The following is a 25,504-nucleotide window of genomic DNA, read 5'->3' on the forward strand; positions in this document are numbered from 1 at the left end:
CTTGGTTCCATTTGGTAAAAAAATGTTTCTATTTGGATGCGATAGAAGCGTCATTTGTCAAATCTCAGTGGGAAGTTTGCAGAGCTCATTGTTGGTGAGCTAATAAAACAGAAAGAAAACGTCTTGATGTACATATGCTGCATAGTACAGGTTGTACGTCAACAAAATAAAGGTATTACAGTAATGATTGGTTCCAAGACCACCCGCGATAGGTGAAAACCCGCGATGTAGAGAAAATATACAATATTACATAAAATATATCCATAAAAGACTTTTATGAACCTTTATTGTATTTTTAAACACTGTATATTGTATTTCTAAATGCTTTTTGTATTTTTAAAAACTTTAATAAAAGTTTTGATGTCAAACTGATTTTCATAAACATTTTTATTTAAATAAATAAGAAAATAAAGAAAATAAATAAGAGTAAATACGCTGTAATCCCTGGTTTATCGCGAATATTTGGTTCCAAGACCACCGGTGATAGGTGAAAATCCGCGATGTAGAGAAAATATATTGTTACAATATCCATAAGACTTTCACGAACCATCATTGTATTTTATTGTATTTTTAAACACAGCATACTGTACTTTTAAATGTTTTTTGTATTTTTTTAAAAATACTTTAGTGAAAGTTTTAGAGTAAAAAAAAATTCATAAACATTCTTTCATCCATCCATTTTCTATACAGCTTGTCCCCACGGGGGTCATCGGGCAGTAGGCGGGGGATACCAGCCAATCGCAGGGCATACAGAGATGAACAACCATCCACACTCGCACCGAGGGGTAATTTGGAGTGCGCAATCGGCCTACCAAGCATGTTTTTGGGATGTGGGAGGAAATTGGAGTGGCCGGAGAAAACCCACGCGGGCACGGGGAGAACATGCAAACTCCACAGGGAGGTGAAATCGAACCAACACCCTCCTAACTGTCTGTTGGTCGTCAATACTTAGTTTTGTCAATTTTGACACGCACGCCTGCCACCTGATTCTCGTTTGCCTGACCTGCTGTGTTACGAGATGACCAGCTCGTCATTTTAAAGCAGTGGTTCTTAACCTTGTTGGAGAGACCGAACCCCACCAGTTTCATATGCACATTTACCGAACCCCTTTTGCAAAAAATTTAGAAAACAAAAATCAAATTCAAGACATAGATGTTTTTTACTGGTGCACAAAAAGAGCCGTGCATGATCATCAAAGAACAAAACCAACACAATGCATGAACTCAACAAATTACATACCTGCAAATCAGTGTGCCTTTGCGAGACCAGTTCAGATATGCGGTATCACGAATTTATACGATAAATCAAGTGTATTCGGACCTCCGCAGTGGAGGCTCTGCCAAACACCTGAAACCGACTCACCGAACCCCGAGGGTTCGATCGAACCCAGGTTAAGAACCACTGTTTTAAAGCATAAACGTGCAACGGCTCCGCTCTGCTCTTACTGTGCTGACCGGCTGACGCGCCCCCGCTCTCCAGGGCAAGGGCATCCGCACAAGACTTTTATAATTTTATTTTTAAACACTTTATACTTTTAAACACTTTATTTTATCTTTAGAAACTTTTCAAATAACTTTAAAAAGCTTGCTATGCACTCTGCTTTGATGACGCGAGGTCGCTGACCGACTTGTCAGCTTGCCTCGTAGTCCTGCTCTGCCGGCAATCCAGACCTCCTTGTTGACTTTAAACTTTCCCCAAATAAAGAGCCCATGTTGCATTTGGTTGTCCTGCCTCGTTTGTGACAAATAGCGCTAATCACAGATGCTGCTTATTCTGCTGACACAAAAGAAGTGGACGACTGAATACGTAGCAGGAGCTTGGGATAAAGCCTGGTTAGAGCTACTCTTGCAGCTCTAAGCCAATCATCGGCAAGAATACAGATCAACATGTGCCCATTGGTCTCCTACCGGCCAATAGTGTGCTGTAAAGTCATATGGGTAGACAAAGTCCAGCGCTCCAAGTGATGCCGTGAAAAGCCGCGATGCACCGAATATATCCACAATATTTGTTTTCATAAAAATCCGCGATGGACCGAGCCTGCGATAGGTGAACCGCAAAGTAGTGTATACACCAAAGTGTATATGGTTCTTCTTCCCTCAAAAACTCTATTTATTCATATGTAAATATGGGAGAGGTATTGATACGAGTGACTGTCCTCAGTCCTGTTTAATATTCTCTTGGGGAACTTCAATAAGGCATAAATAGCAATGAAAATATGAGCATTAATAACTTCATCTTGGCTTGTTAAAATATCCTTTGAAGTAGCTATCTTCCCCCACAGACAGAAAAGGACAGAATGCCATTTGAGCATTTATTGGACTTGCTTGTTATCCAGTTAATTTACCTCAAACCCCACAACACGTGTTTCCCTGCCACTGATGAGCATTGAAAGCATATATTTGATGAGACGGACAAGGACAAAGCGCATGCAAGATACTGATGACGAGTGAAAACGGATTCTTACAAAGACAGAAGCTGCCGACTCTGCTCCGAGGAGCTAAGAGGAGAAGATGAGGCCTTAATAGAATGTTGGCCGGTCGTTAATGGAGATGGGAGGACACTACTATGTTCATTATCATCTCAGCATATTAAAAAGGATACCAGGAAACATGAGCCTTTGCCTCATCCAGCTGGACGGCTTCCCGGTACTTTTTAAAAAAAAATGTTTCGCTACGCAAACACGATTGACTCAACTGAGGTGGTACGAGCCGTTGAAGTGCAGTAATTTTCCACTCAGCGTGGTGAGGATGAGGTGACAGGGATAAAGGGCTCATTATTCCCATCGGGCTTGTTTTAAAACGTACTCACATGGCGACCGAATGCAGGCGATTATGGGCTGCGCTTGTTGTCCAATGTAGACGCCAACAAGCAAGCAAGCGCTGGAGGCAACGGTCGCTATGTCAAGCTCATTCATGAGCCGCCTTCACATCGCCTGGAAAAGCCGGCACACATACGAAAAAAGAAGGGGAAACCATTCAAATCAAACTCAAGCAAGCAATCGTCTTTGCTGATATGGATATTTGGGGGACCAGCGCCAACATTGAGCAGAATACCATTCTAATGACTGATTCATTTTTAAAAATTTAGACTGAATAAAACACCTTCCTTTTGGTCCCTTAACACGTAAGAATTACAAGCAGAATGTTTTGAATATTTTTCCCTCCCTGAAGCTGCGTTGAAAGCCGTCGTTGCTGTCCAAACACTATTCGACACGTGTCGCAAAAGGTGGCTTCACTTGACATTTCTTGGAAGGCCTACAACCTTTTGTGCTCAGCTCTGATGCTGTCAATTCTTTGCGGTCTCTTTTTCAAAGAGTCCACGTTGCTACAGTATTCCGGAGGCTACATGAGCCGACTGCTCCGCCTTCTGCCGTCATTGGGCCGTGGCGGCGGGTCCGACAGCTTGTGAGCATCAAAGTCCAGTTTGTGCTGCAGGATTCCAGAGAGGACGAACTCGGCCGAGACGATCGGCAGCGACACCAAGACGGCGGCGTGGCACAGCGGCCAGTCCTCCGTGCAAGAAATCACCACCGTGTGAGGCTGATGACAAAGGAGGAGACAAAACATTTCGTTTTTTTTTTTTTTTTGATCCCTTAAAACGCTGAACTCATACGTAATATTTCCAAAAGAGACTTTGAAAATACAAGAGAATTGCTCTATCTAAAAAAATAAATAAAAAAAAGAATAATTCTAAACATACAAGACAGCTAATATTTGCTGTTTTAAAACAATGTTCTTGCATTAACATTAGCTGGCAATGCTTTCAAGATGAAGTTGTATAGTTTGGTCGTTATTTTTCTTGTGTATTTAGTTTGACAGTAAGGGTGTATTCAGACCAGAATGTTTGGTCCACTTCAAAAAGACCAGGGTTCAATTCTAACGCTGGCCCGGACCTTTTATGCAGGTGTGAATACACGCAAACGAATCCTGGTGCGGATTAAAGAACCAGACCGAGCCCCACCTTTTAGGGTGGTCTCGGTTCGCTTCCAAATGGACTCTGGTGCGGTTTGCTTCAGGTGTGAATACAAATACCGTAAATCTGAACCAACTCCAAGATAGATGTGCATTTTTGGACTTCACAAGCTACTGCACGTTTTCCTCCATTTCCAGGTGTGTGCTCTGTGTGCCTCCCTGCTTGGTCATTGCTTACCAATGGTAGCACAGATTGTCACAAGCGTGGATGTGTTTACATAATATACTTCACTTGCAAATTGTACAGTCTGAATGGGAACCGCACCAAACGAAAAAAAATTAAGTCCGCTTTTGGCCCAGACCAAACAAGCGGACTTAAGGAATTTTCTGATCTGAATACACCCTAAAACTCAATGTGGGGCATTTAACAGAATTAAAATTACCCAGCCCAAGAACAAAAGAGACTTGAGGAGTTGGCACCTTGTGTGAGGAAGGCATCCTCGGGAGGAAAGTGGCTCCGCTGCAGGAAATGATTTCGCTCATCTGGGCTGGCTCGGGCTGCACCGACTTGGTAACGTGGATCTTGTAGCCCTGGAAAAGAACGCCGAGCAAAATCACGTCCATGTTCTCATGGCTTTTTTTTTTTTTTAATGACTCGGCTGCTCGCTTTATTCCTGACACGAGTCAGCGGCCGGTCAGCAGCATGCGGCTCAGTTGTTGTGGATGTGAAACCTGAACGGAAAGAGAACAGAAATGTGCTCAGCAATGAACGAGCGAGAGCACCTGTAAGAGAGGCTGGCTGCCGGCGAGCCTCAGAGACTCCCTCAGGCGGAAATTGAATTTCTTCTCTTGCTCCGGATCGCTGACGATGAAGGCATCGGGCGGCAGGAAGCTCCCGGCTTTAGCGCTCTGCGACACGCAAACACGAGTTGGAAACTTTCTGTTTTTGCCACTCTTTGGCAACTGACCTCGTCCAGCCAGCATATGTTGACGATGGGGATCCCTCTGGCTGCCGCGCACATGAACTTGACAGTCCTGCGCACTTTGTCGGTAACCAGGCAGTTCATGTCGGCGGTGCCGTTGGCCAGGAAGCCTCCCAAACGAGCCAGCATCTTCTCCCCAGTTTGGTCCACCACACCCGTGAACAGCACCTGAGCACGCCACATACCAGCTCAATACCCGCCCAAGGCAAAATGGGCAAACATTTTATCTTTCACGGATGCACATACCTTATACGTGTGGCTCGCTTCAGGCGGTCGGCACCTCACTGTCACAGGAGAGGATTTCATGCAAGCGTCTGGCGTTTGCCTCTTGCTGCCGATAGGTGGGCGAGGCTAGGGAAAAAAGGAGGGTGATGATCGGTACGTCATTCACTTACCACAAAATGAGGAAGGAAGGAAGGAAGGAAGGAAGGAAGGAAGGAAGGAAGGAAGGAAGGAAGGAAGGAAGGAAGGAGTCATGCTTTGAGTGGTGCTGACTGAAGCACATCGGTTGAAAAGGACGAATCGAAAGAAGCACTCAAGATTGATGCTACGCAATTAACATTCCATTTGCCGCCACAACTTTAGGGATGCCAGCACAATGGAAACAGACACAATAGTAGGGCACTAGCATACATTCTTACTACGGACGGGCGAGTACCAATAACATTATTGTCCTTATTTCAAGGTATCAAGTACTCGTGAAGGATGCCGATACCATGGACATTTAAAACAAAAAAATCTGTCTTCCTTGCCATTGGTTGGTACTACACTGCTGCAAATGTTAAATCTTGGCACATGCGCCTAACGTTATGGGCACTATGAGTATTTTAGTTTTTTCAATGAAAATTAAAAAAAAACACAGATGGCACTACCTGGGCACATGCGCCTAACGTTGTGGGCACGAAGAGTATTTCTGTTTTTTTCGATGAAAAATAAAAAAAGCACAAAAGGCACTACCTGGACACCTCCACCAGAAGATGGCAGATTTCCATCCTGGCAGGCGGCATCAGGCGGTGATTCCTTGGCTTTGCTGTCCCTCTGAGCAGACGATACTTTGGCTCTTCTCTTGGCTTGGACTGAAACGGGATTCTCATCTTGCACTTCTGCCTTCAACACTCTCTTTGCTCCTCCCGCCTGGTCTTTGGCTTCCACTTGGTCGCTGCCCAGGGGAGTTTCCAGAGCCTCGAAGGCTTTGCTTTTTACAGTCTTGTGAACTTTGCCCCTGATGTTTCTTTTTGGTAGGGGAGATTCACCAGCGGAAATGTTCCCCTCCCTTGACGAGGGTTCATTTGCTCGCCTACGCTCCGTTGTGGCAGCTGCCTGTTTTGATTTTGGCTTCTCATCCTTTTCATCACAAAGAGCAGCAAGGAACACGTTTGCCTTCTTGCCCCTCTGCGAAGGCCTTGGAGCGGGATTCTGCCTGAAGACAGGTGGGACTGTACTGGGCCTGGGTTTCGTTCTGGACCCACTTCCTCGTTGTCTGCCTCCTGTACCTCTCAAAGAGCCGAGGCTGTCGCAAGACATGTCCGAAGCAAGGGAGTTTGAGGAGCTGGATATGCAAAACGCCCCCAGGGGAGAAGTGCCGTGACTGTCCTGCTTAGTACCATTGGACGTCTTGGGCATTTGGCCTCTGTTCCCTCGGCCGCTTGAAGCGGACACCTTGGACCTGACAGAGTTGGAGCGCAATCTGGTCCTCTTAGCCGGGACATCTTCTGGGGGAAGAACAGGGATGGTCCTTCTTGTTGCTCTTCGGGCTCTTGTTGTGGGCTCTGCTTTTGCCTTTAGGTTTGGTTGAGGTGCTTGATCTGGTTTGTGTTCCTCATGTCTTTCTTGATCCTCCACCGTTTTTGACCGATTGGTTTCTTTGCGTTCCTTCCTTTCCCTCTGTGCATTTCTACCTTGTTGTCTCTCTTGCTTCCTGTCTTGGACCTCTTGAAGTTCAGAGTGCTTGCCCGTGGGCCCTTCCTCAAGCTCACTGGCAGCAGGCCTTGACTCTGCCATCCTTCCTTTAGCTTTGTAGCTTCTTGTTCGTCTTTTTTCCCTTGGCTCGTCCTTTTCTCTGATTCGCACAATTCCGGTACAAGGGCTCAAGATCATGCCGTCGGCCTGCTCATCTTCACACGTGTACACGGGTTGAGTTCCAGCTGAAGGAACTTTGGAATTCATGAGCATCTGAGTCTCTTTTTTGTCTTGACCGCGGCCCGATTTATCTTCCTCAAGATTAGGGCGAGTCTGTTTTTCTTCCGCTTGCATTGAAGTTCCTGACGAGAGCTCATTGTCGCCCTCTTGGCCTTCAGCTTTGTTCTTCCCTGGATCTGTATCGCGCAAGACCCGAATGGAGCACTCCTCTTCATGTTCACTTGCAGCCATCTGCTGGGTGGCACCAACACTTGCAGGTGGCGTTCCAACAGAACGATTGGCATTGGGTTGTGGCTCCTCTTCGATTGAGTCTTCAACGTCAGTTACACACGAAGCCATGGGCTGGGTCAGGGCTACGCTGGTGCACGGGTGATTAGCAGCTAAAGTATAAGAAATGATATTGGCTTGTCTCACTTGATCAAGCTGTAATTTGCTTCCATGGAAGGCTGGAGTGAAGTCTTCATCATCACTGTCCAGGTGCTCATTTGGAGTCAGAGGCTGGGTTGCAACACACAAACTGTCAAGTTGCACTTTGTTGTGCTGCCAGTTTGTGCCATCACTTTCCTGGACTTTTCCAGCACCCAAAAGTGGACTCGCATCCTCATCGTCACTTGCACTTGTAGCCATGGGCTGAGTGGCAGCTATACTCAGAGGCTGACAATCAGCAGCCAAACGGCAACCACTCCAAATCGCTTCATCAAGAATGGGCTCGTCTTCCGTTTGACTTGAAGCTCGGGGCTGCTTTTCCACCATGACCGTGGCCGTAAATACTTGAGTTGCTTCTTCTAGCTGAGGCTGCTTTGCGTTTGTTTTTCCCATCACCGGAACAGATTGCACGGCTTCTCTTGTACACCTGGGCTGGGATCCGGCAATGGTCACAGCAACAAAATGACATTGGCTCACATTTGTTGTTTTGGCCATCTGGTTTGGATTTATAGGGTCGACGGGAGTGTTTGTCGTCGAAAGATCCTCTTCCTGAAAAGCAGCTGCGAGTTGGGTTTCCGCCAAAGCAAAGGAAAAAGAGTCAAAAGTTTGTGTCTCAGCATCTTCCTTTGGCTCTTCTTCATATTCACTATCGGGCTCTGAAGCATAGGCCTGCGTTTCTTGTAAGGCAACATTCACCTGCGGTGCCTCGTAGGCTTGGGTAGCCTCCATGCTCCATGCTATCCCGGCTGCGCTGGAGCTATTGGCTTGGGTATCCAAGACGCAGGCCCGGGCTTGGGGCGCACTCTGTTGGTAGCCGCCGTCAGACAAGCCGAACTGGAAAGACGCTCCTCCACTCGGCAGCTCATTGGTGTCCTCGCCAGACAATGCGTCAACGTCGCGGCTCGGGGTTGGCCGTCTGGGCCGAAGGACGAAGGACTGCGTCTTGGCCACAGCAAAGCCCTCCTCTTCCTCCTGGCTGTCTAAGCACAGAGGAACGGTTGCAGATCTAACTGAATCGTCGAAACCACCTAGGTAATGGAATGGATTGCATTTTACTTCAAGCATCGTGTTGAAAACATGTAAAAATTAAGCTATTTTTAACCCAAACTATATCAAGCTTGCCTGCCACGATCCCAATAGCTGTCTTTGCTGTGCGAGTACTAATACATGGCAGTGTGATGGCAATACGGCACATATTTTGTCAGTTGATCATCCAAACGGCTACCATGAGCCTATTAGCTGTCTTTGCTATGTGAGTAGTACAACGTGGCAGTGTAGAGGCAATACGGCACATATTTTGACAGTTGATCATCCAAACGGCTACGGCAAAAGAATAAGTTAAGCCGAATCCTTCGGCCCTGAGGGAAAGAAGGACTTCAAATTGTGAACTACTTAACGCTAACTCACATTCAAATGGCTCCAGAGAGGGTTTAAGAAAGGCTTGGGTTTCCATCTCCTCCACTTGTCCTTCTGAAACGATCCAAATGGAAAACAAAACGATACATTCACTGGCTGTTGATGAGCCATACAAAAACAAGGATTTTCAGATCTTCCTAAGCCGTACAAGTCCACAATCACAACAATAGAGACAGCTCTTGTCTTATTTGACTGTACAGATTTAGCTAATCCTGCGCTGTTCCATTTTGTTTACCTGACAGGTGCACGGGAGTTGAGCAATTTTGCAGATGCGGAGACCGTAAAGCGGACACTTTTATCCCTGAAAGACTTTGGGCATTTTTCTCTTCTTCCACATCGGTATCAGTGTACCAGTCAGCAGGGGATGCACTCGACTTGTCTGCATCAGACTCTGACCGAGCGACGTCAGAGGAGGGTGCGGAGGGGACAGCTGACGAGTGAGGAGCAGCTCGCGCCGCATGGCCGTTGTTCGATCTGGCGGCTGAATCGGCCACATTTGATTGCGCATTAAGAGCGAGGGCCGGCTCGTCATCTGATTGGCAAGCGGGCCCCACCGCATTCGGCCCAGAAGGTCCCGTATCCCCGTCGTCAGCCTTCTCGTCGACATCTGTGTCACTGTCGAGCTGGAAGTCATCCGACAGCGACGGAGGCGCCGCATGGTCTTTTTTATCCAGGGGTGACACGATAGAGCAAGCGCCACTTCCCTCGAGTCGTGTGGGAGGTGCACCTGCGGCGCCTGTGTCATCTTCATCCACATCTGTGTCACTGTCCATGTGAAAGCACGCAGCGTCCACCTGGCCAGCGTCCTCCACCTCCGTGTCCATGTTCAATTTAAGGACGGCGCTTGTGGACACTTGCGCCAAGTCGTCCTCTGTGAAGCCGGCCTTGCTTTTCAGCTGTTCCCTTCCTGGTGTCTGGCCATTTTCCACCACACCCGCCTGCCCCTCCCCGTCACTGTGGTATTCAGAGGCAAGCGTGTCCTTTTTCCGCTGTCCCGCGGCATCTGCGCCTGGCTCGGCTTTGCTGAAAGCAACACGTATGTGAGGCTTGTCTTTGGGAGATGATGACAACGTGATGGGTGTTCCATCTTCACAGTGGGGACTATGCAAAGGACAAAGATTCATGTTCACATGTGCAGGCAGCTTTAGTGCAGTTTAGAGACCAGTCAAATATACCTTTCAGGGACTATTTGGTTTGTGGGACTCAAGAAGCAGGTAGCCATAGAATCAGAGCCTGTAAGCATCCAGGAACGTATGATGGAATCGGCACAAAACGAGGATTTGAACAATTTTTTGTCCAGTAGCAAATCATAAGCGTACCTTGAAGCTTGCGCCTGGCCTCTCTGTTTCCCGGCCTCTCGCCATCAGAGTCCGACTCTGACTCTGGGACCAGAGTTCCTCGCAGCTGGACTGGAGTAGTCTCAAGGAACAAATAGCTTTTCTGTGTAGGTTTCTTCTTCACTTGACTCGGTGGTGAAACCTTAGCCGAAGCCCGGGACACCTGGCTGGCACTCTCCTTGCAGCTGTCTCTCTTTTCCACCGACTCCCCCTGTAAACTGACGACTGTAGGGCAGCCCCCAACGTCTTGGCGTACCTCGTTGATGCCGAGGTACTGACAAGGCATGTCAGCCACGACCAGAGAGTTGCCCTCACTGAGGGGGTAGGATATGTTGGGGATCAACTTGACGCGACCGATGCGGGTCCCGTTCATGCTGCCCAAGTCCCGGACCACGGCCTCGACATTCACTCCGCTGCGGGATCCTGGTCTCTGATGGACAGTGATGCGGATGGAGGCGTGCCGTTTGGACACAGAAGGTGCCGGCAGGGGCAGCGTGCAGGCGGAACCATCCCGACCAAGCACGTTATCCCCCATGAACAGGAGAAATTCTGTAGACGGGAAGTGCGTTGCCAATTTACAACAAATTAACAGGATTGGTAAGGTGGTTAGGGAAGCCCCAGACAGCCCATTGAGATCACAAATACCACTTTTTGCAAACAATTTTCTTTCTTTCTGATGCACATTAGGATTGACCGTTGTGTCAAACTGCCAGTGCCAGATAGGCGCAAGGTTTTATTTTTGGGGGAAAAAAAGAGAGTTGTATTGCAAAAAAGCTCATGACCCCATCCATTGCCCATCAAGTTTCCCTGCCTGATGGAGACTGGCCTGCTTCTCACCTCTTTCAGGAAGGTGGTCATTCTTTAAGATGCAAAGCTTGGCTAAAGGTTGCCGCCCATTATCTGCCTTCTCTTTATTTTCCTCTTCGTCTGACTCAAAGGAGTCGTTAACGGCCTGAGTGGCGTCCATTGACGTCTGTCAAACATCAAACATTTCACATCCTATTAATTGCAACCGTCCTCTTCGTACATTCAGGCACCCATCATATACGCGATGCTACGAGGCTAACGTTAGCGTGAACGTGAGTGGAGCCAAACTGAAACTTATCCGTAGATATGCTCCGGCTTATTACAACTTTTTGTGCCTTATGCACATTTCTGCGCCTAGTTGTGTTCTGACCGAATCCCCCCCAAAATCCTGCGCTTTCATTACGTTAGCAAACAAACGGATACGGTGAGTTTAGGACTCAAACGTCACTGGATGGCTACAGCTAAAAAATTATAAGGCAGATTCTAAGTCATGTTAATGCAAACGCTACACTTTAAATGATAAATATGAACGTAGAACGTGTGCGAGTTGTAATAGCGATCGTCCGAGTGTGAAGCGTAAGCTTACCTCGCACGACTCTACTCCACTCAATGAAAAGATCTTAACAATGTTCCGGGTCGTACGAGGTCACGCCCACAAGCATATCACAAAACCTCATGTGATTGGTCAGGATGACTGAGACGCCATATAAACTTCACATCCATTGGTCATTTGTACTTCCTTCTCAATTAGCAAGTCTCTGATCCGATCGAAATCAGGAATCAGACTATGTTTCGCGCTAAACGGCAAGAAAACACGAGTCGTTCATTCATTCGATCTGCTCATCCTCACGAGGGTCGCGGACGTGCTGGAGCCAATCCCAGCAGTCTTTCGGTCACTATGTATATTTTGCTGTTTTTTAACCAAAGATAAGTTTGTTTGTAGTAAGAGAATTTTAGTAAAAACCTATTGTTATATTTTGCTCTGTCTGAATGGATGTAATTTTTACTTGTGCTCGATATCAAATGCCCGCGATCTCCGTGGTCGATTGGCTTGCTTGTCACGTTCGTTATGCAGCCTACGCAATGACATTACTGGCAAAGTAGTGTTAGGTTACGGATTCTAGTTATTGATCTGACTCCAAATTGCGATCAACACTTAACACATAAATTGCTATGTCCTAATCCACACACTGGCGCACCTAACAATTTTGCGAGTTCGTTCTGTCAAAGAGAAGACCAGTAGATCAATCAGACCAAATTTACCAATTATTTATTCCTGACAAAGCGCACTAATACAGGCCTGGGTCCCGGGTCCCTCACACTAAAACTCGTGCGTTTTTGTGACCACCAAAAGACGACACATTCTTCCGGGTTGCCCAGTTTTAAAGAAACACAATATGAATATTAAAGCATGCAAAATATTGTGAGATGATTGGTGGATGGCCATCTCCTCCCCGTCCAGGTGTCGCTGAGGTCAGGCGGTTGGGTTTTCCCCTCGATGCCCAGTCCCATAGATGTGCTGTTGTTCTCGATCCTCACCGACCTTGAGATTATCTCGTCCGGTACTCCCTGTCTGGGCCTATACACAACACTTCCAAGAAAACAAGTTCATGCAGTTTGCCTGCACATTCCTCGGCCCCCACCAATCCACACGAGCACTTCAATACTAGATATTAATATGATTATAAGTTTAACACAACCTTAAAAAATATGTTTGCAAACTCCCAAAAACACATTTTCCTTTATTCCCTCTCATGACCTCATTTATGAGGTCATCACCTGTTACCCTAGCAAACAGCTACCAGCGCGCTGTCGATCCTTCCTTCCCCCCGCTGCTCATGTTGAGTCACCAGGGCATATTGGCCCATCGGTGGCAACGGGCCAACGGTTTTCTCGATCAACCGGACAGTGAGTGACCTAATACATGGAATACAACAACAATCGCATAAAATCATAACTGTAGTAAAAATAGCCACAGCAACAAGCACAGACATGATGAGGCCTTTCCAGCTTCCGAACGTTTTCATCCAATCGGACCAAATATCGGTGTGTAGGCCTGAATGATCTTTCATCTTTTTGTTCAGTGTCCTTAGTCCTTCCAACGCCTGGATCAGTCGGCCTCCTCGTGCCGTGTTGTTTGGGATGAAAGTACAACATGCATCACCAAACATTCCACATACACCATGTTCCTTAGCCAATAGCATGTCCAACGCAATTCTATTTTGGAACGCCATTAACGACGTTGCAGCCAATTGTTCATGAACTGCGGCGAATGATTCAGCTGTATAATTACCCAGTCGTTGGACATTGTAATGAACGTAATTAATACTGTCTACATTTTTATTGGGGGTGATCCATAGGAAGATACTTTCGAATCCCGAGACCACTTGATTAGCGAGTTTATACTCATCTGGTACACCCCGGGGCACTCCTATAGCGTCAATATATGTTGGATCGTTGTCGTTCAACCACGGGGGCAAAACGTCTCTTTTGGCTCGCTTCAGGAGCTCCGCCAGTGGGAACTCCAGGTCCCAATTGAGATTCTGTATTTCAATGGGGACAACCACCACAGGCATTATCAAAGACACGAGGGCACAGATACCTGATGCGTTCTTTGGCAAGCGATCCTATAATTTGTCATCACCACACCACAACCAGATGTCACTGGTTTTCCTCTGCTCCTTCCATCACTGCTGGGTGAATTCTGGCATGTCCTGTTAAAGCTTGAAAACAAGTGAATTTGGAAAAAAAACTTTGTATATCACAATTACAAATTGAAACCTACTCACCCATTTCTATTTTACCACTCCCCCTTTGACACATTCACCCAATGTGTCATTACGTATCAAAAGGAACCTGCAAAGCGTCCCCTCTCATCACCACTCTCATTGTAGCCAGGCCCGCGGAACCTCTAGCTCCCATCTGGGCCCCGGGACCATCACCCCAAGTCCTTGAAACTTGACTGTCCACCACACACTCGGCAACACAAACAAAAATCATCGCACTCCTGTCAGTGAGCTTATAGCCCTGCTGACAGCGGACATTTGTACACACAAAAACAAAAACAGACATCAAGTATCAAAACAAAAACAGTCATAAAATGAATCCTGGCGCCCGCGGATCATGTCCTGAAAACCACGTCATCAACAAGTTCATCATAAAAACCAAAAGGGCAAGGGTTAACATATTCTTGTAAATCCAACACAAACTTTCCACGAACGCAATCGACAACCTGCAAGAATGAAAACAAGTTATGCAAGCAACGCGCAATCCGCTCCTTGGCTGGTGGCTGGTGCTGCAAAAAAAAAAAAAAAAATCAAGTCACACAGAAAAACAAAGCAGAGCGTGCTATTGTCGCAAACACGTTCAAGCGTCAAACAATTGGTCACTGTCCACCTAGTCCGTCACCCCGTCGGGTGAGCTCAAAGTCGTCACACGTCAAATCGTCCAAAGTCTTGCTGTTCGATACTAGTTCTGTCTTGTCTGACCATATCACTGAAATGGGCCTTCTCCATCACACCGTTTTGTTGTCGATGGTGCCCCTGATTGATCATTGAGCCATGGTTCCGGTCAGAACTCATCACTTACCAGTTCCAGACCCTCCAGTCTGTACCACCCCTTCAGGTGAGAGGAATTTTATCCTCAATTGCAAACACATCACCCCAACTTCAGACCTCTCTGGCCAATCATACTGCGCACACACACTCAAAGTTAGTATGTTAGTGTGCAGGCAAACATTGACTCCTAATAGTAACTCTTCACATTTGGACATAGTTGTCAACATGACCTATTGTAAAATCTCCAATTCAATTTTCCATAAACTCGCCCATCAGATTCATCGCAAATTGTCATATATGTCTATCTGGGGGGGCCGACTGTGGGACCCGCGTGTCAGGGGAGCCTCCATAACCTCAGATTGCTCCTACAAACTCGGTCTCTATTACTTATCCTAATTAAATTCAATAAAGATGGGTCCGACTATTCCCTCTGGATTTTTACGTCATCATTTGGCTCTCCCCCTTTTTCCTGTTGTCTAGCTCAAATATGTTTCTCAGTCTGCTTCACTTTATTGCCCCTCTTGGCGAGTCTCACTCCCCCCTCTCAAATTTTCAACTTTAAAATTCACGCCCAATTTTACAAAATTCTTTCTATATTTTTATCAATTTTCTGACCAATTCAACACGTTCCAAATTTAAACATAATCTTGTGGCTTTCCCCGAATTTTTATTCAGCCTCTTCGCCTTCACACGCAATTTCTACGGAAATTAATAATTCTAGTTATTATTGTTAATCATCCGTGGCCCTCGTAAGGACAAGCCGCAACAGTAATGGATGGATGGATGGATTGTTAATCCTAACCCCAAATGCCTATCATAAATTGCCATTTAAATCAATTGTCGCAAGGGTCATGTCAATGTATTCGTTATTTAAAGCCCTACTGTATTCTTTTTTTTTAATTAAGTAGTGCCCTTTATTACTATTTTGCTGACTATCCAGAATTCCAACTTTCTTATGGCCCCTCACCCCTTCAAGCTGAAATATGCATCCTATAAATCAGTCGCAGTTGATGTGTAATTAAATTCTGTTGCTTTGATAAAGGTCTATTAAGTTTAGCAATTCAGCCTTCTGTTGCCCGAATCCAAATTTTCACTGGTCCAATTATAAAATTTCATCATTTCAGTTAGATTAATTATGTATTCGAAATGCTAAGTTACATATAGAAATGTATGATTCAAATTATTTAATTTCTATTGATCAATGTCCACTTTGCAAAGTTTCTGATCACGCTGTCGTATAATTTGTCAGTGCATCTTCACTGACCATATCTATGTATTTTGTTTTTTATCCCCGTTTCAGTGTCAATAAGCATCCTTATTATTCCCTCTTTTATCAAAACTCCTCAGTTATGTCTGCCCCAGCACCCAAACACACTTCCATCCCTTTTGTCCCACACTCCACCAACTTTGTAATGCTTCAGCAGTCTTTAGCAATGTGTCCAGTTTGACTTCATGTGACTCGTGCAAGTCTTTAGCAGCCTCTCCTCTTAGATTCTCATGATGATGATTCAGGGCTGGACCGTCCGCCATTCTCAAATGCATCCATCTTGTCTTTGTTCTTTCAGTCTATTTTTTTTTATCTGCGACTGTGTGTATTCCACCAACTGTATGGTTCTTGTCCTGTGAAGAGCCGTGCTTGCCCCCTTTAAGCATGATAATAGTTCCTGTTGTTCTCCCAAAGGTCAAAGGTGTCTCATGACCAGGGACAGTCCTCTGTTGATTTTGAGGCAGCCAGTAGAGTACAAGGACTCAGTTCAGGACTTGTGCCATGCGCTAGGGCAGAACACACTGGGACACAAATTTCACAAAACTATCTTCGTGTTATCAGTCTTCATGTGTAGTATTTGTTCCTTACACCCCAAATCTTCCTATTAACATTTTGTATCCTATCAGTTGCGCACACTCATCATCTTACTATCAAGCCGCCCTTATCAAATGTTTTTTTTTTTTTTTTGAGTAATCCATCCACCCTACCCATTAACACGGCTAAAATCCTCGTTCCAGTGTTTATCATCAAATAAAGTTCCGAAATCCTTTATAATAAACTGTAATGTAATTTAACAATCTACCAACATGGTTGTATATGCGGTGAATGTTATTGTTCAATCTATAGGTCATACAGCGCCTGTGTTCCAACTATGACACTCCTCCTTGGTTTACCATCTCATAAATTATTGTTGTCAGCAGCGCTAAATGATAGTGCTTGAAAGTGAATGTCTTATCGCCCAATTTAAAACACATGCCGCATTTGAGCGAGTATTTATTCATTTCTTTGCCATCCTCATGTTAGCTGGCATGTGTCAGAATTAAAATGTAATTTTGCTTTTAATTTTAAGTCTTTCAAAATTGCTATATCCTTACTGCACCGAGATAAACTGTTAAATATATCTTTAAAAACAAACAAAAACAATCTATGCTCCTGTTAGCCTGCAATTGTCCAAATCAAAAATGTTATTTTCTTTTAATTGTCTTTCTTTTGAACCTCTAAATCGCTCATGTTGCTAACTTAACCTAACCTTAAAGAAAGGACAAACAGGTTACTCCCAATAGCTCCTCATTATTTACGAGTTAGCCCCCCCCCTTTCTTGAACATTCTCTGATCCATGCAGTCTTCCTCCTCACACGCCTGCACCCACACAGGGTGTGCACATAAACGCACACACCGAGCGCGCACACAACCGCACGTACACACACACACGCACGCACGCACGCACGCACGCACGCACGCACAATCCATCTCTCATGTAGCTTCTTTGCCACTTTCTATCGGTCAATACCATTCACAATTTGCGCTTCCACATCAGCATATACATTCCTTCAATCTCACTGCTTCAAACATTCACTGAGAAACTCACACTGTCCCTGCCCCGCCCGGGCCATAGCATCCCCCCGTGCGAGGGGGGGGTCGCGGCATCAATGTTGACCGGTTACAGGCTGGCCATTTCCTGCAACAATCATGATGCCGGCCCACCGCCCGCACGAGCATAGCACAGGCCCACGCGCACAGCCCAGACCCGCGACTACGCGCGAGTGCAGGCGCGCTCATCAGTCTCAACTTCTCAAAGGGCAGGCCAACTTTGCTGTTGCGCCCTTCATCATGTTCACATTCGACATCTTTCAATGTCTTCTACACAACATTTGTTGTCTCTTATTCTCATCCTATCAAGCCACCGTTCTAGTAACTTTCTGCCACACACGTCTTATTTTCTCTATTGCACACACGCCCTATTTTCTCTACTGCCACACCTTGCTCATCTTAGTTTCTCTAACCAACTTAAACACACCATTGTACACTTCTCAATTTCCCTATTATCGCTCAAAAGCCTCCTAAACATTCTCCATTACTGATTTCTTCCATAGAACACACATCTCACTCACACACACTGATATACACACCCACTCATGAGGATCCTCTGCGCGCACACACACTCTCCCCCCAATTTGGTTCATTTTGGATATTTTAGCGGTCTGATCTCTCACAGGAGGAACTGTTACCACCGGATATTTTTTGAGGAGGCCTCACTTCCCCTCGGGGATCTCTTTATTAACCCCAGCTATTTGAATACGATCGTCACCGCACCCTTGTCCGCCACGACGAAGCACTAGGTCCCTGACCTATCCTTAGTACGCGTAAGTCCCTGACTTTACCGTACACATTACACACGTAAGTTCCAAACTTATTCACCGTATGTATCTTAACTTCATGCACTCCTTATTTGATCTGAACGACAGTCTCCTCTTAAATTTCCTCTTTCAATTTGCAGCATTTCGACTTATAGTAACAGGTATTCTGCTTACCTTATCGGTGATGAGCTCAGGGTTTAGGAGACGTCGTACCAGCTCAACGTTGTGCGCTTATTCCAAACGGTTCGCCGACCGGGAGACAGTGTCCCTGACACTGTCCGGTGTCTTGGCTAAAGACCACGAGTTGTCAATTACCCTTCTCTTGACATCACGTCCGCGGTCACCAAGAAATTGTTAGGTTACGGATTCTAGTTATTGATCTGACTCCAAATTGCGATCAACACTTAACACATAAATTGCTATGTCCTAATCCACACACTGGCGCACCTAACAATTTTGCGAGTTCGTTCTGTCAAAGAGAAGACCAGTAGATCAATCAGACCAAATTTACCAATTATTTATTCCTGACAAAGCGCACTAATACAGGCCTGGGTCCCGGGTCCCTCACACTAAAACTCGTGCGTTTTTGTGACCACCAAAAGACGACACATTCTTCCGGGTTGCCCAGTTTTAAAGAAACACAATATGAATATTAAAGCATGCAAAATATTGTGAGATGATTGGTGGATGGCCATCTCCTCCCCGTCCAGGTGTCGCTGAGGTCAGGCGGTTGGGTTTTCCCCTCGATGCCCAGTCCCATAGATGTGCTGTTGTTCTCGATCCTCACCGACCTTGAGATTATCTCGTCCGGTACTCCCTGTCTGGGCCTATACACAACACTTCCAAGAAAACAAGTTCATGCAGTTTGCCTGCACATTCCTCGGCCCCCACCAATCCACACGAGCACTTCAATACTAGATATTAATATGATTATAAGTTTAACACAACCTTAAAAAATATGTTTGCAAACTCCCAAAAACACATTTTCCTTTAGTAGAAACGCAGATATATTTACACTTAATACGATTATCCGCTCCGTTGCCACTGGAAACTACGCCCATGCGTGCCAAAGTCACTAATTTTATTCTCTCGGCTGCAAGCCTTGAAGTCCATGAATGCATTGTCGGAGCCAGGAAATCAACTTACCCCCACCACACTAATTTGGGAGTCTTTAACTCAACTCTAAATCGATGATTCTGAACCACTGTCGTAGCACTTAATGTACTGTGGGAAATTGCCCAATTTAATTTATTTTAGAATCAGAATGGCTCGGTGGAGCAATGGGTAGCACGTCCGCCTCACAGTGTGGAGGGTGCGGGTTCGATTCCACCTCCGGCCCTCCCTGTGTGGAGTTTGCATGTTCTCCCCGGGCCCGTGTCGGTTTTCTCCGGGCACTCCGGTTTCCTCCCACATCCCAAAAACATGCTTGGTAGGCCGATTGAAGACTCCAAATTGTCCCTAGGTGTGAGTGCGAGTACAAATGGTTGTTTGTTTCTGTGTGCCGTGCGATTGGCTGGCAACCGGTTCGGGATGTCCCCCGCACACTGCCCGATGCCGGCTGAGATAGGCTACAGCACACCCGCGACCCCCGTGGGGACTAAGCGGTTCAGAAAATGGATGGATAGAATCAGAATCGCCTATTGTCGTTGTACACAGTACATTGAAATTTGAGCACTGCTCCGTTTGGTGCAAAAAGCAAAGTAAAAGTAGAAAATGCAATTTCTGCAGAAATTGCGTGTGAAGGCGAAGACTATGAATAACTTCTTGGGGAATTTTGCCGAATGATGTTGAAACGAGTTGAATTACTTGAGATATGTAGAAAATTTGGAGAATTTTTGGTGAATTTCAAAATTGAAAACTTGTCATTTTTGGTAAGTGGGAATTTGTGGAATAGGTAGGAAATGATGAAGAGATGAAAGGTGGAACGGGTTGAATCGGTTGAAAAATGTAGAAATTAGAGTTGAAAAACGAAATTTTGGAGAATTTGGCGTAAATTTCAAAATTGAAAATTTTGAACTTTTGGTAAGTGGAAAGTTGTGGAATAGGTAGGAAAAAGATGAACAGTTGAAAGTTGGAACAGGTTGAATCGGTTAAAAACTGTAGAAATTAGAGCAAATGTTGACTGCCTCAAAGAGAATGAATGGAAATTTTAAGATAAAATTGCGCCCCAAATTTTTGAGATTGAGAACAAAATGAAAACTACAGGTTCAAGAGGTTTATTTTGGAGTTCTAAAGTTGAAATGGGTTGAATCAGACAAAATTTGTAAAAGTCAGAGCAAATGTTAAATTTATGTCACCTCTGGTTTCATTTAGGGCACTTCATGTTGAAACAAGGTCACTTCCGGTTTGATTAGGGCACTTGCGGTTTGATTTGGGGCCACTTCTGGTTTAAAAAGGTCACTTCAAGTTTATTTGGGTCACTTCCGGTTTGATTTGGGGGTCACTTCTGGTTTACCTAAGGTTACTTCCGGTTCATTTGAGGTCACTTCCGGTTTGATTTGGGGCACTTCCGGTTCATTCTGGGTACGATGGGGGCACTTCAGGGTCAATCCAAGATGGCCGCCACACTGGAAGTGGGGGTCAAGGGTTGAATTGTGAAAGCATAGTGGAAGTGTGAGTGAAGGGGGTGAATATGGTAAGCACAAGGTGAACAAAGTGAATAAAGTTGGAATGGGTTGAATCGGTTGAAAAATGTAGAAATTATAAGGGAAAAACTAAATTTTTGGAAAATTTGGTGTGAATTTCAAAATTGAAAGTTTGGAATTTTGGTAAGTGGGAAGGTGTGGAATAGGTAGTCAAAAGATGAACAGTTGAAAGTTGGAACGAGTTGAATCGGTTGAAGTATGTAGAAATTAGAAGTGAAAAACTAAATTTAGTGAAATTTGGCAAAATTTTGTGCAAATTATAAAAGTGAAAACGTGAAATTTTTTAATTTGAATTAAGTGAATTTCAAACTGGAACAACGTAAATGTGAAATGTTGAATCTGCCATTAAGAATGAATGGGGAAAAAATTTGCCGTAAAATTGTGAATTTTGTGAAAACGGAAAATTTTTTGAACGAAAAAAATGTAAGCAGCCGTGTCATGTATATTTGGAAAATGTGAAAAGTGGAACGGAGTGAATCGGTTGAAGTATGTGGAAGTAGATAAGCGTAAAAAAAGTGAGCGGAATAAGTAGAATAATAACTAGAATTTGCAATTCCTGAAGAAATTGCGTGTTAAGGTGAAGAAGTTGAATGAATACTTGGGGAATGTTACAGAATGATGTTGAAACGAGTTTAATCGGTTGAAAAATGTAGAAACTAGAGTTGAAAAACGGAATTTTGGAGAATTTGGTTGAATTTCAAATTTGAAAGTTTTGAATTTTTGGTAAGTGGGACGTTGTGGAATAGGTACGCAAAAGATGAACAGTGGAAAGTTGGAATGGGTTGAATCGGTAGAAAAATGTAGAAATTAGAGTAGAACAACAAAATTTTGGAGAATTTGGTTGAATTTCAAAATTGGAATTTTTGGTAAGTGGGAAGTTGTGGAATAGGTAGGCAAAAGATGAACAGTTGAAAGTTGGAATGGGTTGAATCGGTTGAAAAATGTAGAAATTAGAGTAGAAAAACGAAATTTAGGAGAATTTGGTTGAATTTCAAATTTGAAAAAGTCGAATTTTTGCCAAGTGGGAAGGTGTGGAATAGGTAGGCAAAAGATGAACAGTTGAAAGTTGGAACGAGTTGAATCGGTGGAAAAAATTTAGAAATTAGAAGTAAAAAATTAAATTTAGTGAAATTTTGCAAAATTTTGTGCAAATTTTAAAAGTGAAAACGTGAAATTTTTGAATTTGGCAAGTTTGGGAATGTCCCCAATGTGATTTGAATGTGTTGAAATAAGTGAATTTCAAACTGGAACAACGTAAATGTGAAATGTTGAATCTGCCATTAAGAATGAATGGGGAAGAATTTGCCGGAATTTTGTGAATTTGTGAAAACGGAAAATTTTTTGAACGAAAAAAATGTAAGCAGCCGTGTCATGAATATTTGGAATAAGTGAAAAGTGGAACGGAGTGAATCGGTTGAAGTATGTGGAAGTAGTTAAGCGTCAAAAAAGTGAGCGGAATAAGTAGAATAACTAGAATTTGCAATTCCTGAAGAAATTGCGTGTGAAGATGAAGAGGTTGAATAAATACTTAGGGAATGCTGTAGAATGACGTTGAAAAGAGTTGAATCAGTTGAAAATTGTAGAAATTACAAGGAAAAAAGGAAATTTGGGAAAATTGGGTGTGAATTTCAAAATTGAAAATTTGGAAATTTGGGTAAGTGGGAAGTTGTGGAATAGGTAGGAAAATGATGAACAGTTGAAAGGTGGAATGGGTTGAATAAGCTGAAAAATGTAGAAATTAGAGTAGAAAAACAAAATTGTAGAGAATTTTTGGCAAGTGGGAAGTTGTGGAATAGGAAGGCAACAGATGAACAGTTGAAAGTTGGAACGAGTTGAATCGGTTAAAAAATGTAGAAGTTAGAGCAAATCATGAATCCTAATAGAGAATGAATGGGATTTAAAAGAAAAAAAAATTGCGCCAACATTTTTTGAAATTAGGATCAAAAGGGAAAAAAAACGGCTTCAGGAGGTTCACTTTTGGGGTTAAAATGTTGAAACGGGTTTAATCGGGCAAAATTTGCAAAGGTTAGCGCAAATGTAGGTATTTAGGGCACTTAATGTTGATATAAGGTCACTTCCGGTTTGAATTGGGTCACTTCCGGTCTATTTGGGTCACTTCCGGTTTGATTAGAGGCACTTCCGGTCTCGCTGAGGCCACTTCCGGTTTATTCGGGGTCACTTCCGGTTTAAAAAGGTCACAAGGGTTGAATTGTGGAAGTGGGGGTGAAGGGGGTGAATATGGTAAGCATAAGGTGAACAAAGTGAATAAAGTTGGAATGGGTTGAATCGGTTGAAAAATGTAGAAATTCGAAGGGAAAAACTAAATTTTTGGAAAATTTGGTGGGAATTTCAAAATTGAAAATTTGGAAATTTTGGTAAGTGGGAAGGTGTGGAATAGGTAGACAAAAGATGAACAGTTGAAAGTTGGAAAGAGTTGAATCGGTGGAAAAATGTAGAAAGTGAAAAAAAATTTGTGAAATTTTGCAAAATTTTGTGCAAATTTTAAAAGTGAAAACGTGAAATGTTTGAATTTGGCAAGTTTGGGAATGTCCCCAATGTGATTTGAATGTGTTGAAATAAGTGAATTTCAAACTGGAACAACAAAAATGTGAAATGTTGAATCTGCCATTAAGAATGAATGGGGAAAAAATTGCCATAAAATCGTGAATTTTGTGAAAACGGAAAATTTTTGAAACGAAAAAAATGTAAGCACCCGTGTCATGAATATTTGGAATAAGTGAAAAGTGGAACGGAGTGAATCGGTTGAAGTATGTGGAAGTAGTTAAGCGTCAAAAAAGTGAGCGGAATAAGTAGAATGATAATAACTAGAAAATGCAATTTCTGGAGAAATTGCATGTGAAGGCGAAGACTTTGAATCACTTCTTGGGGAATGATGCCGAATGATGTTGAAATGAGTTGAATTTCTTGAGAAATGTGGAAAATAGAAGTGTAATACTAAATTTTGGAGAATTTGGTTGAATTTCAAATTTGAAAGTTTGGAATTTTTGGTAAGTGGGAGGTTGTGGAATAGGTAGGCAAAAGATGAACAGTTGAAAGTTGGAACGGGTTGAAACAGTTAAATAATGTAGAAGTTAGAGCAAATCTTGAATCCCCATAGAGAATGAGTGGGAATTAAAAGAAAAAACAATTGCGCCAAAATTTTTTGAAATTTGGAACAAAACGAAAAAAAACGGCTTCAGGAGGTTCACTTTTGGGGTTAAAATGTTGAAACGGGTTCAATCGGACAATAAATGCAAAAGTTAGCCCCTAATGTAGCTATTTAGGGCAGTTAATGTTGAAATAAGGTCATTTCCGGTCTATTTGGGTCACTTTCGGTTTTATTAGAGGCACTTCCGGTCTAGCGGAGGTCACTTCCGGTTTATTTGGGGGCACTTCCGGTTTAAAGAGGTCACTTCCTGTTTGATTTGGGATCACTTCCGGTTTACCTGAGGTCACTTCCTGTTTACCTAAGGTCACTTCCGGTTTGATTTGGGGCACTTCTGGTTCATTCTAGGTTCATTGGGAGCACTTCAGGGTCAATTCAAGATGGCCGCCACAGTGTAAGTGGGGGTCAAGGGTTGAATTGTGTAAGCATAGTGGAAGTGGGAGTGAATATGGTAAGGATGTGAATAAAGTTGGAATGGGTAGAATCGGTTGAAAAATGTAGAAATTAGAGTGGAAAAACGAAATTTTGTAGAATTTGGTGTGAATTTCAAAATTGAAAATTTGGAAATTTTGGTAAGTGGGAAGGTGTGGAATAGGTAGGCAAAAGATGAACAGTTGAAAGTTGGAATGGGTTGAATCGGTCAAAAAATGTAGAAATTAGAGGTGAAAAACGAAATTTTGTGAAATTTAGTCGAAATTTTTAACGTGAAAACGTGAAATTTTTGAATTTGGCAATTTTGGGAATGTCGAGAATCATTCCGAAGGTGGTTTGAATGTGCTGAATGAGGTGAATTTAAAAGTGGAATGACGTAAATGTGAAATGTCGAATTTGCCATTAAGAATGAATGGGGAAAAATTTGTCATAAATTCGCGAATTTTGCAAAATCGGAAAATTTTCGGAACAAGAAAAATGGAAGCGCTCATCTCGTGAATATTTGGAATACGTCAAAAGTGGAACGGAGTGAATCGGATGAATTATGTGGAAGAAGAAGCGGGACAAAAAAGTGTGGAGAATAAAATATAATGATAATCGAGAATGGTGTAGAATAACATATGTGTGAAGGCCATCGCCTTCACACAATAACTAGAATTTGCAATTACTGAAGAAATTGCGTGTGAAGGTGAAGAAGTTGAATATATACTTGGGGAATGTTGCAGAATGATGTTGAAACGAGTTGAATCGGTTGAAAAATGTAGAAATTAGATTTGAAAAATGGAATTTTGGAGAATTTGGTTGAATATCAAATTTGAAAGTTTTGAATTTATGGTAAGTGGGAAGTTGTGGAATAGGTAGGCAAAAGATGAACAGTGGAAAGTTGGAATGGGTTGAAAAATGTGGAAATTAGTGTAGAAAAATGAAATTTTGGAGAATTTGGTTGAATTTCAAAATTGGAAATTTAGGTAAGTGGGAAGTTGTGGAATAGGTAGGCAAGAGATGAGTAGTTGAAAGTTGGAATGGGTTGAATCGGTTGAAAAATGTAGAAATTAGAGTAG

The 25,504-nt window shown here is 43.7% G+C and overlaps 1 protein-coding gene across 2 annotated transcripts; it reads right to left on the reverse strand.

The window, feature by feature from the left end:
* Positions 1 to 2,297: 2,297 nt before the first annotated feature.
* mdc1 (mediator of DNA damage checkpoint 1) lies at positions 2,298 to 11,696 on the reverse strand. Of its 2 annotated transcripts, none has more exons than XM_088387498.1 (12): positions 11,606 to 11,696; positions 11,050 to 11,185; positions 10,195 to 10,761; positions 10,051 to 10,108; positions 9,111 to 9,976; positions 8,867 to 8,929; positions 5,852 to 8,439; positions 5,141 to 5,245; positions 4,880 to 5,062; positions 4,695 to 4,820; positions 4,392 to 4,502; positions 2,298 to 3,539 (listed from the first exon to the last, which is right to left on the reverse strand). In XM_088387498.1, exons 2-12 carry the CDS (start codon positions 11,177 to 11,179, stop codon positions 3,342 to 3,344), a joined length of 4,995 nt encoding a protein of 1,664 aa, XP_088243624.1. In that variant the 5' UTR covers positions 11,180 to 11,185; positions 11,606 to 11,696; the 3' UTR covers positions 2,298 to 3,341. The 2 variants fall into 2 exon arrangements, with proteins under 2 accessions (XP_088243624.1, XP_088243623.1); XM_088387497.1 differs by having other exon boundaries at positions 5,852 to 8,487.
* Between the last annotated feature and the right edge of the window lie 13,808 nt (positions 11,697 to 25,504).

Source organism: Syngnathus floridae, chromosome 10, assembly GCF_059516105.1.
Source record: "Syngnathus floridae isolate MCC-2025c chromosome 10, RoL_Sflo_1.0, whole genome shotgun sequence".
In the NCBI taxonomy this organism is placed as follows: domain Eukaryota; kingdom Metazoa; phylum Chordata; class Actinopteri; order Syngnathiformes; family Syngnathidae; genus Syngnathus; species Syngnathus floridae.